At 50.8% G+C, this 17045-nt stretch overlaps 6 protein-coding genes across 6 annotated transcripts; 2 read left to right on the top strand and 4 right to left on the bottom strand.

The window, feature by feature from the left end:
- Positions 1 to 432: 432 nt before the first annotated feature.
- COCCADRAFT_9839 (uncharacterized protein) lies at positions 433 to 2451 on the bottom strand (the record flags this gene model as incomplete). Its single annotated transcript, XM_007719891.1, has 3 exons — positions 433 to 618; positions 671 to 2248; positions 2299 to 2451. The coding sequence occupies 3 exons, from the start codon at positions 2449 to 2451 to the stop codon at positions 433 to 435; spliced, it is 1917 nt and encodes a 638-aa protein (XP_007718081.1).
- A 720-nt stretch (positions 2452 to 3171) lies between these two features.
- COCCADRAFT_111234 (uncharacterized protein) lies at positions 3172 to 4982 on the bottom strand (the record flags this gene model as incomplete). Its single annotated transcript, XM_007719890.1, has 3 exons — positions 3172 to 4127; positions 4183 to 4775; positions 4879 to 4982. 3 exons carry the CDS (start codon positions 4980 to 4982, stop codon positions 3172 to 3174), a joined length of 1653 nt encoding a protein of 550 aa, XP_007718080.1.
- A 731-nt stretch (positions 4983 to 5713) lies between these two features.
- On the bottom strand, positions 5714 to 7534 carry COCCADRAFT_111239 (uncharacterized protein; the record flags this gene model as incomplete). Its single annotated transcript, XM_007719889.1, has 5 exons — positions 5714 to 6437; positions 6493 to 6893; positions 6963 to 7224; positions 7272 to 7391; positions 7443 to 7534. 5 exons carry the CDS (start codon positions 7532 to 7534, stop codon positions 5714 to 5716), a joined length of 1599 nt encoding a protein of 532 aa, XP_007718079.1.
- Positions 7535 to 10106: 2572 nt separating this feature from the next.
- On the top strand, positions 10107 to 10420 carry COCCADRAFT_9836 (uncharacterized protein; the record flags this gene model as incomplete). Its single annotated transcript, XM_007719888.1, has 2 exons — positions 10107 to 10141; positions 10207 to 10420. The coding sequence occupies 2 exons, from the start codon at positions 10107 to 10109 to the stop codon at positions 10418 to 10420; spliced, it is 249 nt and encodes an 82-aa protein (XP_007718078.1).
- A 165-nt stretch (positions 10421 to 10585) lies between these two features.
- Positions 10586 to 13633, bottom strand: COCCADRAFT_9835 (uncharacterized protein; the record flags this gene model as incomplete). Its single annotated transcript, XM_007719887.1, has 3 exons — positions 10586 to 12547; positions 12598 to 13376; positions 13435 to 13633. The coding sequence occupies 3 exons, from the start codon at positions 13631 to 13633 to the stop codon at positions 10586 to 10588; spliced, it is 2940 nt and encodes a 979-aa protein (XP_007718077.1).
- Positions 13634 to 14528: 895 nt separating this feature from the next.
- Positions 14529 to 15356, top strand: COCCADRAFT_41700 (uncharacterized protein; the record flags this gene model as incomplete). The annotated part of the gene is made up of 2 exons (XM_007719886.1): positions 14529 to 14568; positions 14629 to 15356. The coding sequence occupies 2 exons, from the start codon at positions 14529 to 14531 to the stop codon at positions 15354 to 15356; spliced, it is 768 nt and encodes a 255-aa protein (XP_007718076.1).
- Positions 15357 to 17045: the final 1689 nt, after the last annotated feature.

Genomic DNA, 17045 nt, shown 5'->3' with positions numbered 1-17045 from the left:
GGGTGTGTCGTTGGAGGGTGGCATTGTTAGGTGGTGGTGGTGGTGGTGGGAAGGGGGATACGGGTTGTGGTGTTTGACATTGATGATAGACAAAGACTGATACGATGGACTGTGGTTACATGGGACTAGGTTGGATATGCAGGATTGGGTATGTATGGGATTCAAAGCCGGTAATAACCGTACATTGGCATCCGATGTCGGGAGGGGGGGTTACACAGTGACTGATTGTAGATTCACTTTCTTATCGGGAACAAGCATACAACACGGATACAAAGAAGCAGATCTGATCCAGATGATGGATATATTCTAGATACCTAAACCACACTTTTCGACACTCAGATCGTGTCTTTTGGATAAAACACCCCGTACCACATGCGATATGGATAAATGCAAACTGGGAATGATAAACAAATCACAAACGACGTCATATGCTTACACACCCGCGCTCTGAACATCAGCCTGCTCGCCATTTACTGCAGCCTCCAGCTTATCTACAACAGAAGTGCCATTTTCTTTCTTTGAACCATGTGTTGGGCTCGATCCTGGGGTGGGAATCTCCAGAGTATTCGATCGCTTAGGGCGGAAGGGAATAGGTGTTGTTGGTCTCGATGATAAGAACTATAATCAGTCAGCATCTCTCTCAGTCCCCAAACCCCACTATTAGACTCACCGAAGAAGCAGCGCTCAACATGGCGATCAGAGACGCTTGAACCACATCCTGGTGGATTCCTACACCCCAAACCTTGTGGCTGCTCTGGGCAGCAGTACATCCAATGTACGTCGCTGCCTTGGCATCCTTGCTCGTACCAATCGTATGCTCATTGTAGTCTACAACATCCAAATCGATACCCAGACTCCTCAGCGCATCAGCCAGCGACGACAGAGCACCGTTTCCCGAACCGCAAATGTTGTGTTCTTGACCGTCAATCTCGATAACACCGGTAAAGATACGGCGCAGGTTCTGGGTGCTGACGGTCCTACCCTCTTGCGGCGGTTGAGGAGTCGCCGAGCGATCGGCCTTGATCTCGTAGTCGACAAGAGAGAAGCGGGGGTTGCGCTTGAGATGGTACGCCTCCTCGAAAAGAGCCGTAATCTCACTAGGCAAAAGCTCGCGGCCAAGCATATCCGTCTCCTTTTGCACAATCTTGGAAAAGGCAATTTGCAGACCACGTGGGAGGTCGAGTTCGAGCTGGCGCTGGATGATCCAAGCAATACCTCCCTTTCCACTTTGTGAGTTGACACGGATGATAGCTTCGTATGTACGGCCGATATCCTGTGGGTCCAGAGGGAGATATGGGATTTGCCATCGGCTCTCGTTTGTGGCGCCGTTCTTCTTGCGCATTTGGAATCCCTTCTTGATAGCGTCCTGATGTGAGCCACTAAAAGCGCACACGACAAGCTGACCACCATACGGCGCACGAGGATGGACTGGGATCTTGTTACAGCTCTCAACCATGTCAATGACTGACTTGAGGTCGGAAAAGTCAATCTTGGGGTGGATTCCCTGCGTGTACAGGTTCAGGCCAAGAGTGACAAGGTCGACATTTCCAGTACGCTCTCCATTGCCAAACAGCGTGCCCTCTACACGGTCTGCGCCTGCCATCTGGGCCAATTCCGCAGCCGCAACAGCGCAACCACGGTCGTTGTGTGGGTGCAGCGACACGCAGATCTTCTCCCTCTCGCTAATGTTCTTACAGAAATACTCAATCTGGTCGGCGTACACGTTAGGCGTAGACATTTCAACCGTAGCTGGCAGGTTGAAGATGATTGGGTTCTCGACTGACGGCTCCCATGCAGCCTTGACCGCCTCGCAGACTTCAATGACAAACTCTGGCGACGAGTCTGAAAACGTCTCTGGAGAAAACTCATACGACCAGTGGGTGCCAGCCTGCTCAGGATCGTCCTTTGTAATCGATCGCGCGTACTTTGTGCACTCGACGGCAAGAGCAATCGTCTGCTCGTTGTTCATGTCGAAGACAATCTGCTGGAAGCACGGGCTCGTGGCAAGGTACAAGTGGAGGATGGCGTTGCGAGCGCCCTTGAGGGAGTCGACGGTTCGGCGGATGAGCTCCTTGCGGCAGGGCGAGAGGACCTGTATGGCGACATCGTCGGGGACTATGCCGGGCGTCTGGATGAGGCGTTGTGTAAAGTCAAAGTCAGTTTGCGACGCCGAGGGAAACGAGACTTCGATTTCCTTGTAGCCAAGCTTGACGAGCATCTGGAAGTAGTCCCATTTTTGCGCTCCGTCCTGGGGCCCGTGTTAGTGCATGCTGTTAGGTGCAGCGGATGCAGACATACCATGGGGTCGACTAGACTCTGGTTGCCATCTCGCAGATCGGTCGACAGCCAGCGCGGCGGCTTGTCAATAGTCTTGTTAGGCCATGTCCTGTCCGGCAGATGTAATGGCTTAAATGGCTGGTACTTTTTCCATGGCTCTGCAAGCATCGGCATGTTGAAGTGTGGTTGCGCGGATTGCTCTTTTTTCTTGAGTCAAAGTCAACTGGCTCACGCTAAGCGACGATGAATGCAAGTCGTGTTAGTATAAAGTCGGATGAGAAGACGAAGACGTCAGGAGGGTATACGGTGAATATATGAAGAGACAGACGGCACAGAGTTGGGACTAATTAGTAAAAAAGTACGGTGGTATGAATCACATCCCAGAAGGAAAAAGAAAAAGTCTGGTGCTCGGTGATTCAACGCGCCTAAGCCGTCCAGTGAATGGCATATGACGATGCGGGGCGCAGAAAATCGCTTGCGGCCTGTGCTCTCCAATTGCGGGGTCCGACTTCGGCTGGCGAAGATGGCAGCCAGCCGGCCAATCCGAGGTTATGTATTAATTGCATACGAGACGTCTAAAGGGATATTACACGGGACAGAGAAGACGTAGACGAACTGCAGTGTGCATGGCCAGCCGAAGGAGGCATATCAGCCTATGTAGAGACGAGCCCGCAGAGAGCGTGCTCAACACTTTGGCCTGCGGGGTGTGTGTGGGAACGCAAATCAAGACAAGGCCGAGCGGGTATTTCAGGAACGCCGTCTAGCGCAGACTCCAATTCGACACCAAAGACGCCGCTGGTTACAAAAAAGAACGCCCGCATCCATGTAAATACATACAGACAGACACACCACCTCAGCTCACAGTATGTCTGTTTCACCGGTCCTGATCCCTGCTTAGAACACAGGCACCCTCAACCCGCAGCAGTCAATCTCGCTGCCCTTGACCCCAACAGTGCGTCCAAAGTAGAGACTGCCAAACTCCTGCACAAACGCCCGGTCCGCTTCTGACCAGGTATCGAGTCCCATGCGTGACAGGTCGTCCTGGTCTATAATCAGTGCCTTGCCGTCGTCATCGTCGTCGTCGTCGCAGTCGCGCTCGCCCTGTTCGTCGGCCTCGATGATTTGCGCCAGAGACTGGATGAGTAGCGAGGACTGGCGGTGAAAGTATGCGATAATTGCTGTTTCCAACGACTGAGAGTACTCGGCCAAGTCGCCAATGAGCTCGCGATCCGCCTCGTGCTCTGCAGTTGCGTATGCATCCCTCTCGCCCGCGGATGCCCACCACATGTAGCCCATGTATGCAAGCCGTGACCAAGTCATTGGCTCAACAACTGTCTCGTCGTATGCTTCGTTGAAGTCATCGTCGGCGCCTTGGCCCAACACCTCGTCGTGTGACAGTAGCGGTGCCGTGTCGTCGTCTTCATCGTCTCTATACGATTCAGGTGCTGTCTGTGACCGGTTACGATGCTTGTATAACTCCCTATGCAGCATTTTGTAGCGTGAAACATCCCGTTGGCTAGCCTTGACCAGACTGCCGTCGCTCGTCCGTATCCGTGGCCAGCGTCTTTCTTGCGGTGGCGCATCGTATGTATGTGGGAGCTCGACGATGATGTCGTACAGCTTGGTCTTGGTGGTGATGATTTCATCCGTCGTGCATGCCACCCATCCAGCCAACGTCTCGTCACCTGGAGTATGTCTGCCATGCTTTGGCTTGCTCAGGTCTTCGAGGTATGGGATTTCATGTACACCGACCGAGAAGAGGCAGGGCAGGCGCAACAGCTCTTCCGTGCCGGGCGTGAGGAGCTCGGTGTCGCGTGGTGATATGCTTGAGAGGATGGAGAGATTGTACACTGTCCCTGTTAGCATCAAGCTCAATCAATGCGCTGCATAGCCAGCAGAACATACCGAATTCGCAAGCCGTCCTGACAGGCGGAATGCCCACAAACAGTATCCTCTTCCTCAACAGCGCAGCCTGCTGCAACCGAAACACCAATGGCCCAAACACATCCAGAAACCGCTGGATAGACAGCGCAGGATGATACGCCGGCAAGCTCTCCTCATCCTTGAGCGCCGCGCTGACCGTCGAAATGGCGCGTTCCCTACTATACCCTTTCCCCTCCCCATCCCCATCCTCACTGCTATACCCCCTCCTCTCAACCTGCTCCCTCCAAAACTCCTCCAACGGCGCCACCGTGTCCGCATCCTCGGCCAGCGCTGCAGCCATTTTCTCCAACCGCCCCGCAAGCAACCACGCCCGTCCTAACCGCCCAAACTCGCCCTCCTTCTTCACCAGCACCCCTACAGAAATGAACTTGGCATTGCGCTCCTCATCCCCCGCCTCGCCTTTCGCAAACGCGCTCAGCCCAGCATATCCCTGATGCGTAAAGTACACGAGATCGCTCTGCACAGAATGCAATCCCGACGGCAACGATTTATATTCCACCGCATTCTCGAGCTCGATATCCGGCGTCGCGGTGCGTTTCCAACTCACAGTGTACCTGTACGTCTGTTGTGTTAGTTTGCTGGTAGCTCTCTCACATCAGGTATGTAGTTAAGGTACTCGGCTTAAAAAAGGGAATCTGAGGTCCAAAAATGACGTACCCGACTTTCTTGTCGAAGCGGATCAGAAATAGCGCTTCGACGCTCGGCGCGTCCTCGCTCGGCGACGAGGCAGAAGTCGTGCTCGACTCGCGCGAAGCAGACATGGTGGTGCTGCTTGCGAAGGGGGATTGCGTTGCGCGGCTGCAAGCCCGCTGATGCAACGGGCGGCGGCCGGGGGGCGCGCGGTTTCGCTTGCGTGGTTTGGGAGTGCCGGCCTGGGCTGGTGAGGGGGTGGGATCCACTTGCCGTTGCTGCCGGATGACGGGTTGCAGCCGTTTCTGGAATGCGGATGTAACAGTGGCTGTTTAGAGTAATTTGGCCTTGTCCTAGCACTAGTATTGTTATTCAAGGAGAATATATATCTAGTGTCAGGTCATCATGTGATTTCCCTTTTTCTATTAGGCATCCTATATATCTGTCGTTCCCACAAGGCAGCAATATTCCAGTTCATCGTGGGAAACGTACCTTGATGATTTCCATTAGCTGCTAGGGTTTATCTAAAGTAGCTAGATACAGTATTTTTTTTAGCTCAGAGAATTACAATGGTTAGTTAAGGAGAATTGGAGAATGCTTCTTCAGCGCTAAAGCTTGGAAACACCTCTCTGGTGTCTCGAAATTCGAAAAGAAATTGGCTTTGATACTGGAATTGTCTTCGATATCTGGGATTTCTTTTTAGTTTTGGAGGGAGAGAAGAAAAAATATGCAGATGCAACGAATACTTCTCGAAACATTGCGATTGGGTATTATCAAAGCTACAAGGCCATCTCGACTATAGAACAACGCCATCATCGATCTCCTCTCACATCTCTCACATCCTAATATCCCCTCACACCCCTTAAACCTTCACCTCAGCATTCTCCATCCTCTCCGGACTCTGCTCCAGCCCAGCTCCCTTCTCTCCGAACCGTCCCCTCTCGGCATTCCTCGTAGAGCTGTATTCAACCCTCGTCCTATACGCAGGGATCCTCGTCATAAACATCTCCTCCACATCTTCAAGCGTTTTTCCAGCAGTCTCTGGGAAAAGCAAAAACGTATGGATAGCCATTGCAGCGCAGAAGCAGCCAAAGATGAGATACACCTTCCACTGGATGTTGACGAAGGCTGGGGGAACGAAGTAGGATAGGGCAAAGTTGAAGATCCAGTTTGCGGAGGTCGACAGCGCAACGGCTTTGCCACGGATACGGAGCGGGAAGATCTCAGGGGGGTAGACCCATGATGCTGGTCCCCAGGTGGGTGCGTAGGAAGCTACGAAGAGGTAGGTGCAGGCAATTACGGCCTTCGAAGGGGCGCCGCCGATTTCCCACGATTGCTCGGCAATGTTATTGAGACCACCGGGGGGTGCAGGCTTGCCGTAAGAAGCCATAAGACCGGCATTAGCGAACATCCAGGTCATCATGAGGGTGGCGCCTATGACGAACATGGGGCGGCGTCCCCAACGGTCCATGAAGAGGAGGGCCGGTACAGTCATGATTACGTTGATGACATATTGAATGGAGCTCGCAACGAGGTTAACATTCCCGCTGAGCCCGGCCATACCGAACAAATAAGTAATGTAGTACCTGTGTCATTGTCAGTTGGTTTGATGTTGGTTTGATGTTCCCTTGAGGTACTCACATCATGACATTCATTCCAGTGAGTTGGGACCAGATCTGGGTAAAGACACCAATATGAAGACGGTTGATCATGTTGGGCTTGAATAGCTCCATAAAAGTGACATCGGCGTTCTGGCGTTCGAACTCAATCGCCTGGCGGATCTCATCCATTTCGAGCTTGACAAACGGGCTGTTGGGATCACCCTTTCCATGAACCAGCACAAGAACAGCTTGAGTCTCTTCCCAGCGGTCATGGCGCGCAAGCCATCGGGGGGATTCGGGGAGAAATACAAGGCCGAAACCAAGGATAATGGCTGGGATCATCTGCAGGGCCCATGGGATACGGAAGGCCTTCGGTCCATCCAAGAAACTGCAGCCGTAGGAGATATAGAACATCAGGAGAATACCCCACGTAATACTCCACTGATTTACGATTGCATGGTTAGCAAATGCTCAAAATGTGTTGTGGTGTTGTGGGTTGTGAAGGCTTACCTGTTGGCTTCCGACAACACGACCACGGCGGGACGGAGGCGCTAGTTCAGATATGTAGACAGGGACTTGGGCAGAGCAGATACCGACAGAGAGCCCGTTGATAAAGCGACCGACAATGAGCATGCCGATGTTCTGGGCTGCACAAGAAATTATGGATCCGATGATCCAGATGAGGCAGCCGATCTGGATCGCGCGACGACGACCCAGTTTATCAGTTAGGTATCCAGATACGAGAGCACCGACGAAGGATCCACCGGGCATACTGTGTCGTGTTAGAATGATATACTGGTTGTGGTAATGAACACTTACGCAGCGGTGATACCACCCTGCACATCAGCCTTAGGTCCAGAGCACGCATCCTCAGGCCCTGTAAAAGGCGGACCCAACGGTCCCTGATTAAAGTAACATCGGTATTGTTGAGTCGGTAAACTATCTCCGTCAGTCTTCAAGCAGTGGAAATAAAGGGAACAATCAACATACATAGCGCTCATAGAACTAATATCAAACCCAAACAACCCACCACCAATAACGGCAATAGCCGTGATACCATAGATGTTCCCAATCTGATACATGATTGCCCCGTCACATTCGTCTCGAGCAAGCGCAGTAGAAAGAAGAAACAACCAACAAAACTAACACGGGCGCACGGCGAGTCTTATATACCCATAACTGCCCACACCCCGCCAGACTGGGAACCACAAACGCGGGCAATAATCAGGTCCCGGAAAAGGCCAACGTGGGAGCCCCGCAAGGCGGACATTTGACTCTTGTCCCGGCATTGGTAATGCCTTGGTTGGGGCCTTGTCGGGACACACCCACACCCACAGACAGAACTGAGGTGTGTACCTGCTGATGCGCTACCAAGCTTGGTATAGCCTCCGGACAACCAGTCAGTGATTGGGGAGAAGCCAAGCAACAACGTGGATCTCGCGGGGCGCAAAGAAGAAACGTCAAGCCCTGACACGACCGGGGTGATTTAGTGCTTGTCGTTGCGACTCGTGGCTTGGTTGGGGGGGGGACTTGATGCCGAGGCCGCTGGCGACGGGCGACGGGTTGCGGAAGCAGGGGGGAATCAGAGGTCCGTCTTGTGCATGATGAGAGAAAAAGCAGGGCTTCGATCGATCAGTAACCGTATGGCGTGTTCGGTCAGTACCGTAATTCTACTACTATTTCGTTACTTAATTCCCTTGGTCGCGCGTGTATGTATCGATGTTGGGCTCCTCCGCACTCTCCGCAAAAAACTTCCCCCCTTTCTCTCCATAATCTCTCCAGACTCCAGACACCCACAGTTTTCTCCTCTCACACGCCCCATCCGGTACTGATTTTTTTTTCTTCGCGCGCAAAACGAAAGTGGGCCTGGTTGCCAATTCGCGCGATATGTGTGATGAGGTTTCCACTGATGACGTCGGTAGGTTGCGGTTATAAGCAAGGTGTAGCCAATTAAGTGGTTGTGATCCGCTTTTACGGGTGGATCCATGTTGCAGTCGGCGTTGGACGTTGGAAGCGCCTCCCGTCGAATCCACATCTCAAGCTTTGCGCCGAGGCACGCTTGAGGCTGGCGTTGTCTGGTGTGGTATGGATTTATGGTGGGTGGTATGCTTGGTCAAGTCTTCTGCGTTGTGCCATGTATCATCATTGGGTTGCGGTTCGGATCGTTTCATTGTCCCCATAACTGGTGAAAAGCTAGGTTCCCCCCGATACTATCCCCACCATCATGTATGAACAAGGCGGGCGTTGCATGTTGCATGTGCTCGTGTTTCTAGCGCATACCGACAAGATGCAGAAAACTGGGTACTGGGTGATAGTCAGCACATAGCTCCGGTGCAAGAGTGGAGTCTACCACACACACACTTAGTGAGGAGAAAGACTTGCGGAGAAGAAGAAGAAGAAAAGGAGGACAAAGGAGGAAAAGAAAGAAGATGGCTTTACACTGCAACATCACGATGTCCGGCTGATACTCAACCACTACACATCATAGTGTTGTTGCTTTGCTCAACCCGTATTCACCCGTCTATCGCGGCTCCACATACAACGTGACGTCCCATGTTCCTTGCACATGAGGCGTAATTAAGCAAAGCGGGTGCATTGCCCAACCAAGTCATTGTGTTGCCGATCGAAAGCTTACTCGGAAACCCAAGGCCAAAGCCACCCGCATTCTTCTTCTCCACACTTGCTCTTGTAGCGTACAACTGTAGTACATCCGCTGTGTCGGTCCCGTGGTCGTTTCACCTCACATGTAACAAATGTGAGATATGATCAACTAATTCTAGTTGAGAGCCAACATGAGCTAGATACTAAAGATCTCGGGTATGTAAAAGAATGCAAAGCAGCAGATACTCCGACCTTTTCTTAACATCAGTCAGTGATTAGCCAACCTAGAGGGCAGAAGTTGAGAGGTGGTCGATAGAAGTCGCAATCTTGGTATAATCCCCGGCATACATAAGCTGCAGAGCGCATTTTCACTTAGATGAAATCAATCACAGAATCATGCACTAGTAACAATCGTTTGTCTTGCGCGCGTGGGCGCGTGCGCGGGCGTACTCTCACTTCGTTTGCTCTTTCCCAGCTAAGAGGATCTCACATTTCCTCAAGACAACAACAACAACAGCCCCACCTCTGTACTCAATCGCGACAACATCAGCAGCGATACCACAGTAATCCAAGGCTCAACCACCCGTCGCAAGCAAGAGTCAAGCGATTACAACACCCGCCACAGGGAAACAAGCAACCTATCCCCTAGCGCTGTGACAGTCAAGACCAGTGAGTGAGTGACAGCGACTCGAGGCACCACACACATTCTCATATAGCCTGTCTACAGAGCAACGTGCTTTTCTTCCCACCGGGTACGCCAAACGATATCTTCCGAGGCGCTGGACCCATGTTCAAACTTCAGCGAGATGGTGGATCCATTGGCCCTGCCCCGCACACGCTGAACCCGAGCGTCCAATACGTCCATCAGTTTCGGTCCTCCCGATCCATCTCTTCGGATTTTGTCTGCAGAGAAGCTATCTAGTGCGGCCATCAAAGCACAGATGGTCAAGTTCGGTCTCGATGGGAAGCAGGGAGAAGAAAAGGGTGTTTCTGGTTACCGCACTGAATGCGAATTTTGCTGGATTACGTCACACATCCCAGAGGTGGATGGCTATGAGGTGGGGTGCAAGATGGTACCAGGCACCAATGTTTGTACAAATTGTCAGAGGTGGGGTCTTCCTTGCTGTTCTTGGACTGACATTCCACCTGCAAGGTTTGAGTCGGCCAATAACGAATGGAGCGCACAATCGATGCCGCGTAACATGGAAGTAGAGGCTGCGCTTTGGGCACTTCAACCTACTGGCCTTGAATCTAAAACTTTCAAGCTTGGCCTTGTACAGTTTCCGAGCGAGGAACAGGGCGAACATGAAGAGGGCGAGGGCGTTGACGACGGCATGGAAGATATTGAGTGGAGCGACGACGAATAAGATACACTGTTCGATTATGGCGATGCCGATGGCTGTAAGGATAATCAGGACGACCGACTCGGAAGATGATGGGTACATTGTCTTGCGGAAACGAATAGTCTATTAGACCAGGTCTTCACCTGGGAAATTACATGGTGCCAAACATACACGGCATCCATCTACTTATTATCCCCAAACAAGCTTCTTCAACGAATATTCAAACTGTTCCAGGTAACCGGTACTCTTCTTCGCGTCCCCAAGGCTGATAATATCCTTCTCTTCAATCTCCACCTTTCTATCCCCCTCACCCTCTCCCCTGCGCACACCATTAGCGACCCGCGCAATCTCATCGCAAACCGACTTGACAATCTCGGTCTCATCCTCGACTGCATCGCCAGATGCAACAGGAACACTACTGTGCGCTGGTAACGCTTTAAACGCTAGGAATCGGCCACTGGCATCATCTTGTTTGGGAGCCTTTTGAGCCTCATCTTTAGCTGAATCGTCACCGGGCTCCGAATCCAGCACTCTAGTGTTTCTGCGTACCAGCTTGCCGCGGCTGTCTGGTCGGTACCGGATGATGAGCCCCACATTCTTGTCGGTGTCCATGTGTCGCTGAGCTAGGGTTGACGTGATGTAAACACCACGCATGAGGCCCTGTACGTTTTCAAGCGGGATGCGCTCAAACTCTCGTACCTTCTCTGTACCCCAGTCCAGACGGCAAAAGTACAGAGCCTTTTCTGTGAGAAGAAGAATCGCCTCTTCGAAGGTCGTTGTCTTCACTTGGTTTGCGGCAGTGGGTACACTCAACGTCCAGCCCTGGACCAAATCCTCGTCATGGTCTTCAATGACGATGCCTGCCGAGCGCTCGATGGCTTGCTGTCTTACTCTGCGCAGATCAACAAAGTGGTCCGAACTCTTCATGTCCGCTTCAAACTCGGAAAATATGGTGTCGGTCGCGCGACCAAGAAGGTAATCGATGAGTGCTTGGGCAAAGTAGTCATTGACAATGTTGTTGTAATAACGAGTCAGAGTCAATCCAAAATCTGTCAGAGCACCAGTAATCTGTCGTTTACGCGTTCGTGTAAAGTCGCCCTTAAGCGCAGCTGTGCCGGCATATTGTCTCGAGATGGCATCGCCATTATCCGCCCACAGGGTATTGAACCACGAGGTACTAGGGTCGTGCTGAAGATCGATGTGGTAGTTGCCCAAGGACAATTGTGCCTCCAGAGCAGTTCTAGCACAAGCTGATTGAACCACATTGGTGCGGTCCAGACAGTCCATGCAGTTCGTTCGCAAAATGCCAGTCTGTTTTTGCTGTACTTGATCATCCGCAATCTCAACCCAACCCGACGATTTCATAAAAGGCTCAATCGAGTCCATCAGCCTAGAGACATTCTCAAACCTCATTCCGCGGCAGACATTATGGAAGTCAAACCACTCAAATCCTAGCTGTTTGCCTTTTCCGTCGATACCACCGTTCTCGTTGAGTGCCTTTACATGTTGCTCATACAGCTCGCCAATCTTCGCCTCCGTACCGTGTTTGTCAATCAACGAGTCACAGTATATATCTCCGTACCGCGACGACAGGTCAAGAAAGTGCCGTTTGAAAGCAAGTGCATTCGTCTCAAAAGAGCCCCAGGTAGTGACTTGAGGCTTAAGACTGTATGGCGACTGAGAAAAGAACAATGGTATGGATCCGCGGAACTGCGTAAAAGAAAATATCTTATCTTTGGTCGTGTCAAAAGTTGGAGTTGAAAGTATCTGCTCAGTCTCGACGCTGTTCGCGGTGCAGCCCTCATCGTCTGTGCCACGACGTAAGTAGCGAAGTCCAGCGCGCTTGGTCGAGCGACGTGAAATGAGTGTTAACAAAAAGTCTTTGCCTTGGGCGAAAGAGTCCTGCTCTGAGCTGATGTCGGTGTTCTCACCCTCTGCTTGCTGTGTCTCCTGTTTTTGCTTCTCTAACCAAGGCTGCAATTGTATGTCGTCTGGTGTTGCGCTTGGATCAACCACGAGACTGCCAGACTGTGAATCTGTGGTCTTGAGGGTGAAAGGTCGCTGTCCAACGAAGCCCTGAATAATTGGGAGTACAAAAGAGTGCTGACCGGCCTCAATAAAAGGAGAAATTATGTTCTGGTTCCAGAAAAACTGGAAAGAGGTCAATGGGTGCACAAAACGTATGTGAGATACTGACTGACCAAAGGATCAAACTGTTTGAAGAGTGGCACGCTCGAACTAGGCTGCTGCTGGCCGATGCCATTCGAAATATCATAGTCGTATGAATAGAAAAAATTACCCGATGCAAAGTACATCTTCGTCGTCTGCAAGATCTTGGGCAACAATGCTATTGTTGCTGCGTCATTCTTGCCGCCCAGTGCTTTTGGTATTGCTGTAGGGCTGACTTCTTGGGGTACGTTTTCATCCTCGGTCGGGATCGCATCCGGTTTTGATTCGCCCTCAGGTCCTTGTTGCTCTTTCGGCACGGCTGGATCGGCATCCTGCCTTGCATACCTGGCGGCCAGATTTTCTTCTGAGGTGAATCCTTGCAGACGCCTGTTGTCTGCACTCCAACCCTTTCGAGAGAACCACTTGTCAGCAAATCTCCCATATACACCTTTCCGTTGTATGACATCTTCGGCAACGCTGGTTTTTTGTAAAGGACTACTTTTTCGCCCAGTGACTGGGTCTGTGACTTCATTTGATGCTGGAGGTAGATCTCCGACGACTGAATCGGTCACACTGGGCGCATCTTCGTCGCCCTCGCTCTCGGTATCTTCATCCTCAGCACCTGGCGACTTGTTGCGACGCCTCAGATGGTCACGAGTGGCTGCAATGGCCTTATCGGCATCGGCCTGGGAAGAGAGGGGAATGAGGGCGACATCAGTAATCTTGTAAACAGCTTTTCCACGTATTTGCGCGACCTGTTCGCGATCGGATATGGAGATTAGGAAGTGCGATGTCGCGATTTTGAGAAGCCCTATTCGACTTGTTAGTAACTTGTGAGCGTTGCAATGCGCCCATACAAGCGCCCATACCAATTATGCCATGTGCCTCGACAGATATAGGTGTGGTGTCTTCCTCGCGTCTGTCCTTTAGTAGTGGCCCGACGTTGCCCTTGTAGTCGACTTTGATGGCCTGTTGTGTCGTGGGCGGATGATTGCGGGGCGGGGAGGGTTGCAGGATCAGGCCATCCACAGCTGCGAAAATGAGCAGCTTTCGAACAAGGGAAGGCATCTCTTCGGCAGCACTATGCACGAACACGTAGCATTGACTGGGAGAGATGCGATATTCGGTGGGCTGTATTAGATGCGCGTAGACATAAATGTCGTTGTACTACAGAGTATGACGTCTTGTTGCGCAACACTAGCCTCTGTTGCCCCACGCGGCTCATCGGCCCAACCACTGGTCGCACTCACACTCGAACCTGCACGAAAAATGAAAGCAGTGCAGCTTGAAGTCATTGAAACATCTCCATATGAATTTGAGCAATAATTGTGTGGGGATACATACCGATCTCTGAGTAATTCCTGCCATTATGGCACCTATGACCATAGACCAGACCTGGATAATATGCTTTTCCAAAGACGCTTGATAAATTTTAGTACTCAGGTATGTATGGTTTGAGGACATGAAAACGGTGCTGTTAATAAATGCTCTGATTGATTCAATAGAAATAAGCACTCTCTTTCCCACAGGCAAGCATTCCTTTGAAATGATGGGAAATTGCGGAACAGCTACAAAACGTGTACTTACAGAAGGCATCTACTTGTAGGCGAGGTACTCGAGCCGTCTCGGCAAGCACTCACAGTGACCACCACAACCTTATCTCCGTCGGACTTAGTATTGGCTATATCCGCTCATTTTGCGACTTTACCAAATCCTACACCGGAGTACATACTGCATATGTCTCGTGACTGGGACTTCGCCAGATCCGACACGTCATGAACGATAGAGGCTTAGTGGTGTTGGTTACTTGGAACGGACCGAACACGCGAACAAGGCGTCCCATAAGTGGGAAGTGTATAAATATTGTCTGTTATACAAGAACATAGAGTATCCCAAGAAACTATCAATTTCTATCCGGTCATATAACCCCATTCATTGTACATACATACCAAACCAATTCAAAATGCCGGCTCAAACTGGGAAGGAAATCGTCCTCGTCACTGGTATGATCCATCTATCTCCTCGTGAAACCAAAAGACGAAGTACTGACAAAACCTCTCCAGGCGGAACAAACGGCATCGGTCTTGACACCGTAATCCACTTCGTCTCCACCTCCCCAAAATACCACGTCATAATCGGCGCACGCAACCTGTCCAAAGGCGAAACCGTCCTCAAAGACATCCAATCCAAACCCATCCAAGGAACAGTATCCCTCATCCAACTCGACGTCACAGACGACACCTCCATCTCCTCAGCAACCAAAAAGCTCGAACAAGACTTCCCGCACCTCGACGTCTTGATCAACAACGCAGGCGTCTGCCCAGAACGCGACGAGCAATGGCCCCCCAACCGCGAGTACCTGCGTACAATCTTCGAAACAAACGTCTTCGGACCCACCCTCCTCACTACCTCTCTCCTCCCCTTCCTCAAAAAATCTCCTAACCCGCGCGTCATAAACGTCAGCTCATCGATGGGTAGTATCGCCATGAAATCAGACCACAGCCACGAACATGCTGGTGTCCGGTTCCCAGGGTACCGCATGAGTAAAGCAGCGCTGAATATGCTGACGGCGTACCAGCACTATCAGCTTAAGCCTGATGGCTTCAAGTTCTGGACGTTTTGTCCGGGGTACGTGGTCACGGACATAGCGGACGATAGGGAAAATAGGGTACAGAATGGGATTGAGAGTTCGGAGACGAGTGCGGTGGCGTTGTTGGAGATTGCGCGGGGGGAGAGGGATGCGGATGTTGGGGGGTTTATTGGGAGGTATGGGGAGAAGTTTGAGTGGTAAACGGGAGGGAGTGTAGTTGTTGATGTTTGCGGATGGCATTTGGATATAGTGGGTTGGGATAGGTTAGGAGTAATGAGATGCACTTGACTGTAGTGTCATGAATGATGCACTCTGTTACTATGTTAAAGAAGAAGAAAAGACATCTAAAAATAGCAGCCCGTTATTCACAACCCATGTTAGTTTAGGTGCGTAGTCCTATAGCCGCCTGAATCGTAAGCAGAATAGCTTCCCCGCCCTACACCTCGTGAGACTTTACAAATTCTCAAGAGGGTAACAACATCATCTTCCTTCTTGCACAAAACACACACACACACACACACACAAAAATTTACTCTAACCCCTCTATCTCGACACCACACAAGCGTAGTCACAAGATCACACCTCCCGGCAGCTTAACCGTATACTTCAATCCATACCCCGCACTCCATACCCTTTGGGGGGAAAATCCGTTACTTACGATTTGCGTGCCGGTAAGGGGGATCGTTGCGCTTGATGATTGCTGCGTTGGGGTCCCCTTTGAGCGCGTTGGTGAAGATGGTGCGGTTGTGTAGGTTGGGTGTGATGGAAGTGTCGAAGTAGAAGATGACACGACCACGAGTGTCGCGGAGTCCAGGCCAGCCCATATTGTAAAATCGATTGTTCGAGGGTTAAGCTAGGATTGCGGATATCGTTGGGACGTAGGATCTAGATTACTAAAAAAAAATAGAGAGTATCTTAGTATCAACCTTGACGATACCGAGTCGGCTCCATTCTATTTCTTCTTTTCGATAGTTCTCTGCGGTGCCGTGAAGGTATGCATGTATTTCTAGCTCGAGACTAACGATAATAGGGACGTGGATACGTTGGGCGTCTAACCACTTTTTAATTTAGTAAAGACAGTCTTTGAAAGTGTGGCATACGGCGTTTACGTCTCGATCTTTGATGTGGAATACCTGGATGCCGGATGTGTTGAATACCCAACTGTCGAAAGGTGCTTGGACTCTGAGCAACTTTGACAGTTTCCAAAGCGGTGGATGAGAATATAATTTGATATTGTCGTTTGTATATAGGTCGGACTCGAGTGACTAGACTGACTGGTGTGCCAACTGGCTGTGTGTATCTTCGTGGGAATAGTACTCGTCCTGTAGGTCTCTGATGTTTCCTAGGAACTATACGATCGGTAGGGCTGATATTCGTGGTAAAGATGTCATGCGTTGTACTACGGACGATATGCGGTCAATGATCTTGCGCTCCCCGGAGGGCCTCTCGACATGGTAAGAATTGTGTGTGCCGATGACTTGTAACGGATCGATACGTATGTCTTCATTAGTCGCTCTTGTATTTCTTGTACCAATGGTGTAAGTCCAATGCTGGAAAAGATTTGACACGGTCGGCTGGCATCTACGTACCTATGGAGCTAACATCAACTTTGTTCAAAATTCGCGGATGTGATAGTATTTCTGTAAAGCAGTGATATAATGAAGCAAGTTTTCGCTTTAGCCGACATGGCCCATATAGGGGACAAATGTAGGTAGTCAAATATAAGATTGCTTCTATGGTGACATCTGAAGGGTACAGTACTAACTCAAAAGTCTGTTCGCACTAGCGTCTGGGCGCACCAACACTACTTTTTTGCCCAATTTCAACACCGTGCAACTCCACCAAATCATATTTAATTTTTAAATTAAGATAAAAGAATTGCTGCTGCGA

The sequence above is a fragment of the Bipolaris zeicola genome, assembly GCF_000523435.1.
Source record: "Bipolaris zeicola 26-R-13 unplaced genomic scaffold scaffold_363, whole genome shotgun sequence".
In the NCBI taxonomy this organism is placed as follows: domain Eukaryota; kingdom Fungi; phylum Ascomycota; class Dothideomycetes; order Pleosporales; family Pleosporaceae; genus Bipolaris; species Bipolaris zeicola.
The sequence above is the reverse complement of the archived record's forward strand: the minus strand, read 5'-3'. Positions and strand labels throughout refer to the sequence as shown.